This window comes from Chelonoidis abingdonii, chromosome 1 (genome assembly GCF_003597395.2).
Source record: "Chelonoidis abingdonii isolate Lonesome George chromosome 1, CheloAbing_2.0, whole genome shotgun sequence".
In the NCBI taxonomy this organism is placed as follows: Eukaryota; Metazoa; Chordata; order Testudines; family Testudinidae; genus Chelonoidis; species Chelonoidis abingdonii.
In genome coordinates, this window is record NC_133769.1 from 316,973,895 (window position 1) to 316,984,372 (window position 10,478).

General features: G+C 48.2%; 1 protein-coding gene across 1 annotated transcript in view; it reads right to left on the minus strand.

Moving 5' to 3' along the window:
• LOC116826920 (dehydrogenase/reductase SDR family member 12) overlaps positions 1-7,449 on the minus strand; it is a 29,697-nt gene extending 22,248 nt beyond the window's left edge. The window contains exons 1-3 of the mRNA XM_032783976.2: positions 7,323-7,449; positions 2,036-2,169; positions 601-683 (exon numbers count right to left, since the gene is read on the minus strand). Coding sequence (XP_032639867.1) covers positions 601-683; positions 2,036-2,169; positions 7,323-7,378 — 273 coding nt within the window. The 5' untranslated portion in view covers positions 7,379-7,449. The remainder of the gene's footprint in view (positions 1-600; positions 684-2,035; positions 2,170-7,322) is intronic.
• Positions 7,450-10,478: the final 3,029 nt, after the last annotated feature.

Here is a 10,478-nt window from a genome sequence, read left to right on the forward strand (position 1 = left end):
CAAAAGACAGGAAGATGCTGATGACACCACAGAAGAGGTGCCACTGCTGAACAATTGGTGGTGCAACATTAAAAGCAGTCACAAGGGTGAGTCGAACAATGATACAAACAAGTGTGAAGAACTGTCAGGGAAGGGTAGGGGGAGGCAGGGGTGGAACACCATAGGTACAGGAGATGGAAAAAATCTGCAAATGCATGAGAAGAGACTAGGACAACTTTGTGGGGGGTTGGGAAGGTAACAGTCTGAACATCTACAGTACCAATGTGCATGTGCTTTATACAAATTAACTGTAAAAAGCCTCCGCCATATAGTAAACTGTAGGGAGTTACATATTAAAAATAGAGAAAGTACAAGAATATCACTGGCCTGAATAATATCCTGTGTACCAGCCTTGCCCCCTGCCCCCACTCCCACTCCCACCTCACATTCTGAAATACAGGAGAACAATCAAAACCATCAGCTGCTGAAATTAATCAAATGCAACCATTAGAAAGAATGATAAATATTTTGCTGATTTATGAGGGTGCCTACTTATAAAATCTTCTAAGTCTTGCTCCTGGTAAAAAGTGCTTAACAAAAACTTGTTAAAACTAAACTTACCTGATTACCAGTTTCTGTTGTTATTTCTCTTTTAGCTTCTTCAGCTCTCTCTTTATTTCGGCAAACCAGATGAAGTGTGCCACCTGGTGGAATTCCGTAAGAATCACAATTAACAATTAGGTGTGAAGTGGAGGGGTTTGGGGAAAGGTAAAACAAAATGTTATTTGATGTTTTTAAATACAAGTTTCCATACATCCCTAGAGCAATATCTTTGGAATCATATGAGCTTAAAAAGGGATGGGGTGGGATATGACTGTATCAAATTGTGAGTTGTTTGCAGTGTTGTTGTCTCTCTAATATACTGGGACCAACATGGGCTACAAGGTGGGTGATGTAATATCTTTTATTGGACCAAATTCTGTGGGGGAGAGAAGTTTTCGGGTAACACAGAGCTCTTGTAGCTTGAAAGCTTGACTCTTTCACCAACAGAAGTTGGTCCAGTAAGAGATATTACTTCACCCATCTTGTCTCTCAATTGTGAAGTCCATTTTGTACCCGTGTTGAAATACTGGCACTGTGACCACATCCATTTGGACTTGCCTGGGGCAGCCTGTTATACCAGCTATCTGGAGTGCAGCATAAGAATAGCAGTTGAAATTTTTTGCATGCAGTCAAGCAAGGCAGTTTGTGTGCCAACACTGCTGACTAGTGTACCAAACACAATTGTCTCACTGTTACCTTGTCCTCCCCTCCTTTTGTTGGTCTTATCTATCTGTTGTCTTCTCACACCTAAGACTATAAATTCTTTGAGGCAGGGACTGTCTTACTTTACCCTGTTTGTACGGTGCCTAGGACAACTTGATCAATGTCTTGTCTTGATCAATGATGGAGACCTTTAGATACCACCCTATAATATTTTGTGCTCCCCTCCACTTGTTACTTTTGTTTCATGACCAGTTCTCGTGGTAAGAGCTGCTGAAGAACCATACAAGGTGCTCAAACCCCAAATACGCCCCTCTGAAAACAGTCGTTTTTCACATGGAACATCCTACCCCTGAAGATGGGAGCTAGAATGTCTTGAAAAGCAGAATCCTATATTCAGAAGGATGAACACTTTTCCAGTTAAACTTCTATCACACTTTGTGAAGGTCCCAAAAAGGTTAACATTGGTTTAGCTCAGTGGTTCTCAGTCTTTCCAGACTACTGTACCTCTTTCAGAGTCTGAAGCCTGAGCCCCCACTGTCCAGGGCTGAAGCATGTATCTTAGCTTTGCAGGTCACCCTGTGGCATGGGGTTCCAGGCAATTGCCCTGCTTGCCTCCCCATAATTCCAGCCATGCACTTGTGAACCCCCAAACCTGTCCAGTGACTCCTCTGTAATTCATAATCCCCAGGTTAAGAAACCCTAATCTAGAGGAGTTGACTACCCTCTAGAAGACTGCTACGTACACCTGGGGGTATATGTTCCCCTGGTTGAGAACCACTGTTTATCTCACCTCTCTTTGCTATCTCCATTGCAGTTGCTTTGCCAATACCACTGTTTGCTCCAGTAATCACGAAGGATCTTCCAGTTACATTTACCTCCAAATCTGCCGGAACAAAGTGTTTGGATGCAGAGTCATAGCCACTCCTGAATAAATCAATTAAAAGACTTGTAAATGACAGAATATATTGTATCCATAAAAATACAAAGTCTTCAGTGGAAGAAAGAAAAAGGGGATCCACAACCAGGACTCAATTTAACTACTTATTTATTTTCTTTAGCTTTCTAATAAATATAACAAGTCCCCATCTATTGCCCTAGGAGTTTTTGATGCAACATTAAAAGGCACTGATCAGCAAGAATATTTGAATAAGAATATACACAGATAGGAAATCTGTTTTACAATGTGTTATATCTCTATCTATCTATCTATCTATCTAACTGGATAGCTAGTGGTTAAGAGTGCGCCTTTGTACGGGAGACCGCCCTTTTTTCGACACAAGAGACCGGGTTCAATATCTGGTTGGTACCCAACTTTCCACGTAGGGATCTCTTGGGCAAAGACCCCTGACGCTTACCTTGCCTACCTCAATATGAAGGACACGAACTAGGAGAGTTGCGGCTCGGCGTGCCCAGATTAACAGGTCGCGGCCAATTGTTGAGGAACCAAGGACAATCTGGATACGTGGCTTCTGACAAAACATTCTATTGACGGAACAGGTGAACTGGATTGATGAATGCTACTACAACAGATGACCTAATGAGAGGGGAGTATGAGGGGACTATGGATGGAACAAAGACCTACATCCACACTTACTGAGAACAGCTAGTTACCAACGCTTAATCATAGTAGAGAGGAAGCTCTTCTCCAGCTTGAGATGACCAACTTCACATTACATCCCAGACTCAGAGACTGGAAGAACAAGTTGGAGTGCAGCCACCCTGAAGCTGAAACTTCACTGCACACCCCTCTTGCAGAGAGCACTTCGCATCAGTAGGAAACGAGCTCAGCAATCCTCGGACTGATACCCCCCCCCCCCCACCCCCCAGGCTCAGTGGAGAAAGTACATCAGATAGTATGTTAGAAGTGCAAAGAGCCTCATGACAATCCCTATACCACCATACTCAAAATGACACGGGTATAGTGCACAGCTCTTCCTGTAATCCTGGAGATGCTTGGCTACCGATCCAAGAACAACGTAGGTATCACACCTGGAAATGAGGGTGGAGGATAAGATCAAGGTGCTCAGAGAAGAAGTAGTCACTAGTGAACTACAAAGGGTGTAGAGATTAAGATAAGACTGGCTACTAAAAAATAACAAGGCCTGGAATCCATCTGAAGCCTAGGATGCTAAAAAGTCACAGCATGCTAAGGCTAAGGATCACTAGAGAAGGAGGCAAAAAGTAAAATGCTTTGTTTCTCCAAAGAAACATCCAGGTTGTACTCCACTACTGCAGTGCAACACACGATAGCAGCAGAAACTGACGTACTGAAGAACATATGGAGAGAAAGAGAAGACTCTTACAACAGTGGCAAAGTGGCGGCGGACTGAGCACAAGCATATCTCAGAACAGAAGCAGTCACCATCACAGTGAAGACATTCCAGCGCAGTCAAGAACATGAGAGTGGACCAGACATGACCACACCTACTGCTGCTAAGAACTAACAGCAGTACGATGCAGCCTAGCAGCCAGTCTGAACCGCTGCTAGCAGCGGCTCCCACCCAAAACTGGCTAACACAGGAGGACAGTCTGATCATGAAAGACCCCTGCAAGGGAACAGAACGGCTCAACCTGCCTCCCCACAAACATGGGAAGTTCCTATAGGATCATAGCGCCAAGCTACAGGACTATGGACAGATTACATGGCAGCTCAGAAGGGCTGGGACACCACCAGGGCTCAAACACCAGTTTGCTATAGAGGCAGTCGCTCAAGTTCTAGAGACCAATCTGAAGCACAGCCTGATTGACTACGGAAAGCCTACGGCTTCATGCCGCACCTGGATCTGTGAATGTCTGCGCAATACAACAGGAACAAATAACCTCTCCTTTTCAAGAACTCATGGACTATGGAAGCACACTGGAAGTCAATTCAAGGCAGCTTGCACAAGTGGCCATCAGTGCGGATATACCAGGTGATGCACTGTCACCGCTGCTGATTTTGCACAGGCTTAACCCCCTCAGCCGATAATATCACAAGGACTGGTACGGGTACGGTTCAGGAGTGAACTACATCAGCCACCTTCCTGCTACATGGGGTGACATAAGCTTATGCTAGAACATTGGAACGAGACATCGCTCGCTAATCACTGACGCGGTCTACAGTCGAGGATATGGGGTCTTGGACTGGAGAGTTGCCGGTATGGTAGTGAGAGAGGGAAGTGTAGCAAGTGATGGGTGGGAACTACCCGCGGCCAATAGCAGACATAGCAGACCGCTAACAGTACCTTGGCGTTCACGTCAACATGAAACCACGATGAAGAGGAAGGAAGACAGCAAAATCAAGTATCAAGGATAGACAGGTCCTGAAGAGCCGCTTTTCCGTGGGGAAGGAACAAGATCCACGCCGATCAGACGGATACGCCCTGCCAGTCATCAGATTACCCGCGGTATAGTTGAGCTGGCCCAAAGGAGGATAGAGTGCCGAGTTGAAACTCGAAGTTCTCACATGCACGGGGTTTCACCCAGTCCAACACCAGAGCACTGTTACCAGTGGAAGAGGTGGGCAGGGCTTGAGTGAGCGTCAAAGGCACTGTCCTGAGAACCCGGAATCCGGAGTCATGCAGTAAGTGGCCCCAAAGATTTGTCTGGCTCTTTGAGAGGAATTGCTGAGGCAGAGCAGACATGGGGGGAAGACCAAGCAGAAAGAAGTGCCAGGCAGACAAGACCCTTGCATGGGATGTGACCATGAAGATAGACGAGGTGGCTCGACATCGGGAATCCTACAGTGGCGGAAAGGGCATGGACTAAAGACAGCATGAGCAATGATCATGCCAGCACAGGAACAGGCACTGGCACCAGATCATTGAAAGCAGGGGTTCTACCCATAGAGAGGACAAGGTGCAGACTGTGCAGAGAGGCCTCAGAGACAGGCCAACACTGTGCAGAGATGTAAGTGGCAGCAGGACGCATACTGAGGCCAACCAAGTGGCTGGCATTTGTGTACCAACATTACAGCACGTATGGGCTAGACCTCCAGACCGGATTGGAGCTTCCACAGAGGTTGGAGATAGCAGGGCTAGATTCGGTGGACTTCCAGTCCAGACGGACAGGCAGGTCTGGCAGTCACCGGACATCGTGGTAATCAGACAAGGACCAGAAGACAGCGGTGCTGATAGATATAGCAGTGCCAAGTGACAGCAACATCAGGAAGAAGGAATATGAGAAGCTGGAGAAGTACCAGGGCCTGAAAGAGGAACTAGAGAGGATGTGGAAAGTGAAGGCCAAAGTGGTCCCAGTGGTGGTAGGAGCACTCGGGGATGTGACTCCTAAGCTGGGTGAGTGGCTCCAACAGATCCCAGGAACAACATCAGAGCTCTCTGTCCAGAAGAGTGCAGTGCTAGGAACAGCTAAGATCCTGCGCAGAACCCTCAAACTCCCAGGCCTCTGGTAGAGGACCTGAGGTTGAGGAAGACACATACCACCCATAGGGGTGAGAGGGGAATTTTTTTTAGACAGACCAATCTGAGCACAGCCATATATAAATAAAACCACACACACACATACACTCTCTTACTTTAAAGAAATAAGACAAGAATCAGAATTTAAGGTCAGAAAGATCATCCAGTCTGACTGCCTGTATCTCACTGGTCCCCAACACCACCTACTACCCACACTCTAAACCCAACCATCCAAGTGAGACGGAAGTAAATGAGACCCATGGGAGATTAGACTACTACGTGACACAGGCAGAGAACAGGAGGGACCAAGACGCACCAGCGCTCAAGGTTCCTGCAATGGCAGGGAAATGATCAAATGAGATATATCCAGATAACCCTAGAAAGCCACTTGTTTCCACACTTTACAGAGGGTGAAAACCCCATCAGGTCACTGCCAATCTGACCTGGGGGGAAATTCCTTCCTGACCCCACAGAGGAAGCATTCAATTAAATTACAAGGTATGAAATTCAAAACCAATAAAAGGAAATGCTTTTTCACACACAATGTGATTGAACTGATTGCCATGGAAAGGCACTGAGGCCAAGAACTCTGCAAGAACTGAACATTTAGATAGACAGCCAGAATTAATAACAAACAAACAGTTAGATGAGATATTAAACTTCACATTTAAAGGCTTAAGACATCTCTTATTAGAGAGATCAGGCAGAGACCTACGTCAGGGGCAGATTATCCCATATCAGCTTACTGCAAGGTTCTTACACCTTCCTCTGAAGCAGTTGATACTAGCCACTTTCAGAGACAGGATCCTGCAGCAGATATCCCTCAGTCTGCCAGAGTGGCACTCCCTATGCAAGATCTGCTCTTCAGCCTGCCAATAAATTCATTAGAGGTGGGTGTGGTAAAGGACTAGCTCAGTGGTTTGAGCACTGGCCTGTTAAACCCAGGGTTGAGCATTCAATCCTTGAGCATTCACTGTCCAGGGCTGAAGGACTGAGTGGGCCATTTACAGATCTGGGGCAAAAATACCTAGGGATTGGCCCTGCTTTGAGGAGGGGGCTTGACTAGATGACCTCCTGAGGTCCTTTCCAAACCTGATCTTCTATGATGTGTGATGATCCACTTACACCCAGCATTCCCAACCAAAGACCTTACAGCTGTGGCTATGCTCTGAAGCACCCAGGTCATGATGGTTTCAGCAGCTAAACCCACACACTAAACTCCAGTTCTGCATCGCAGACAGCCAGCTACAACCTAAGCCGATCTGGCTCTCGCAGTGCCTCTGACAGAGGGGTAAACCAGCTCACCACCTGCTGCCTGGCTTGCACGAGAGCTGCCAAGGCACCCCCCTGAAGCAAGCAGCCAATCCCACCCAAAGGCTCAGGGCACAGCAAGGGAAAGGAGACTCGAGAGGGCAACTTTTTCCTACCAAGGCTGCAGAGGCAACCGGCTTGTACCCAGCCAAGCGCCAGGGCGCTCAACGGGGCCTCGCCCGACCCCCGGACTGCGGCGCCTTCAGGCTGGAAAGCCCGAGGGCGGGAGCCGGGGCCAGCCCCGAGGAGCCGAGCTGCGCCCGCCTGCAGGCTCGGGGCTAGGCGCGAGCTGTGCGCGCGGCCGCTCGCAGCGGGAACCCCCTGCTCGGGCAGCCCCAGCCAGAGCTCCGGGGTCCAAGCGGCCGGTACCTGGTGAACTCCCGCAGCCCCTTCAGAAACCACACGGAGTTCCGGTACCAGGACATGGCGCCTCTCCGACAGTTGTGTAAGCACCGCCCCGCCCCGCGCCGCGCCCGGGGTTAAATAAGCGACGGGCCGCGAGACGCCCTGCCAGGCAGCGCCCAGCCCGGACCCGCAGCTCCCTGTGGGATCCCGCGGCCTGGCCCGCCGCTGTCGGGGCGCTTGTTGGCGGGCTCTTGTCGCTAAGAGCTCCGTGCTGTGGGCAGGCAGAGAGCCCCGCGCCGGGACACACTCGTGTCTCCGCATCCCATCCTCCATCCGCAAAAATTACCTGTGGATCGCTGCTGATATCCGCGGAGTTGCAGGGCTCTACAGTGGGGCCAGGCTAGGGTGACCACCTGGCCCGATTTTATAGAGACAGTTCCCGATTTTGGGGTCTTTTTCTTATATAGGCAGGGCACCTGTTACGCCCTAACGCTGGCCTGATTTTTCACATTTGCTGCCTGGTCATCCTAGGCCGGGCTGGGGCTCAAGGCATTTCCCCTCCCTTCCCACCCCGACAGGGAGAGCTGCCTGGCCCCTGCGGGGATCTGTGGCAGACCTTACACCTGCCCTGGGCTGGGTGCCCAAGCAGCCCTGGCCTGTGTCCCTGCTGCCACCCTGCCCAGTGTCCCTGCCTGAGTTCCCCCCCCCCATCCAATGTTCCTGTGTCCCTGCCCCTCAGTCCCCCCTGCTCAGTGTCCCTGCCCCCCAGCCCCTCTGCTGAGGGCAGGTGCAGAGACCCAGGCTCCCCACCGTTGACAGCAGAGCTCTCCCCCACCGGCTCTGGCCGGGGGGAGGAGCAGCTTTGAGCTGTAACCCGGCCACAGTAAAAGCTGGGTTGGCAGCTATAGGGAGCCACAAATGGACCTTCCATCTGCTCTGGGCATGGGGCCAAAGCAGGCCTCTGCCCAGTGTCCCTGCCCATCAGGTCCCCCGCCCAGGGCAGGTGGAAGATCCATGCCTCAGTTCCTCAAAGCTGCCTGCTTGGCTCTTACCATCAGAGCCATGCGCAGATACAAAATTTGTATCTACATCTGCACAGCTATCTGCAGAAATGGTGCACGGATATAAAGCGGACACCCACGGATTTGCAGGGCTCTACGCAAGCAGCCCACAGCTGCGATGGGCCCTGACGTGGCCGAGCCACCTCTCTGGATAGCGCAACCTTGGGAGGGCTCAGTAACAGTCAGCTGGGGTTCTTGCTGGGAGATCTCCCCAGCTGTTCCACGGCACCCTCCATGGCTTTCTACACAGTTGCTAGCCATTGTAATAGCAGGTCCCCATTCCTGGCACTGGGGAATGACCTCCCAAGCTACAGGACTAATCTACATTATCCCATGGTTAGCATGGATTTTCCCTCTAGGGTGCTTTTGTTTTTTTCCCTTTAAAGTACTGTTTAGCCAAAGATACCTAGGCAATGTGTTTTGCTGTCTGATGAGTGTAACTTGTATATTCTGCAACCTGTTGGAATAGAGTTTGTTCTGCTTACATTAACTGTAAGCATTTGTGGGCACTAAGTGGCAATTGAAAGTCTATGAGCAAACTTCTGCCTGCTGTATGTCCCTTCTACTTTCTGTTTGTTCTCAATCTCTCTGCATCAAACAAGAACAAAAACATTTACAGCTTTATCGTTAAAATACACTACAAGATATAAAAAAAAGCTCAAAGTGATTTGCACTGATTTAAAAAGACCATAAAAAAGAAACTGGACTCAGAGCTTTCTCATAGACAGGGGCCACGTGCCCTGCTCAGTTCTGATGTAGCCTGCCATTTACAGAAAAAACAATAACTAAACATATATTGGAATTTGCTTTGATCTAGGAACTGAGTTTTAGAGGAAGCAAAACTCAGCTCCCCCAAGAATTTGGCCCTACCTTGCAGAACAGGCCAGAGTATCTCATGCTACTGGTCTGGGGTGGGAGCCCTGCTAGCTGAAGTGATACAGAAACAAGCCCACATTTTCTTGCATTGGTCCTCCTGCTCTCACACAGAGTCCCGTGAGTCCTATCACTCAGTACTGTGATTTAGATGCCAAATGCAACTCTGTCTCTATACAACACTAGCAGCTGTCATACACATCTTTATATAAACCTAGTCATTCCCACTGGTAAATGGCATAGTGGAATTAGGAGAAAACCCTGGGTTCTACAAGGGATCCTGCACAAAAAAACTCTTCTCCAGAAAGCCAAAGCTCCTCTGCACTGGCAGTTCATCAGAGTGAAACTGCTGAATATAATCAGAGCCAGATTGCGCCATCCATACTCATGTTAGAAAGTGTCCCACCCATATCTATGGTATAAATAATCCCATTGATTTCAGTGGGACTACTCACCATGTAAGGCACTACTCAGCATCAGAATGACGCAAGTCAGCCTATAATAATAGGTAAAGGGAATTTCTTTTAGTGTATTTTGAGTTCCTGGGCCATGCACAAGTGGAATTTGGTGCCCATCAGGTGTAACATCATCACAAAGGCCCAGCTGGTCAACCAGAGCATGGCTTTTGACAATCATTGCCTGCTGTAAAATAAATTCTTATATACACAAATAATTACATTACAAAAACCTTTAAAGGAATGTAGGGTTGAAAAGTCAAACACTCAAGTCAGATATATTCACTTATGTTTGAAACACTCAGATACTCTGGTCAGAGCACCATAGAAACACAGGTGAGGAAATTAATCATTTTGTATTGAATGCATTGTTTGGACGGCGGATATTTAATAAGGACTGGGGCCACACATTGAATGTGCAAGATATATCAAATAGCTACCGATGCACTGAATGAGGCATGAGTCATGTGGTCAAAATTGAATGTGATCGTGTAATTAAAGACTGTTTCATAAGCCTTCGAAAAGTCATGGTAGAGGGGCAAATATAATGCCCATCCATAAAAGGGAAAATAAGGACAACCTGGGGAATTACAGACCAGTCATCTTAGTTTCAGTACATAGAAAGATAATGGAGCAAATAATTAAGCAACAGTTTCCAAATACCTAGAAGATAATAAGGTGATAAGTAACAGTCAACATGGATTTGTCAAGAACAAATCGTGACAAACCAACCTAATAGCTTTCTTTAACAGGGTAACAAGCCTTGTGGATGGGGGGAAGAAGTAGACGTG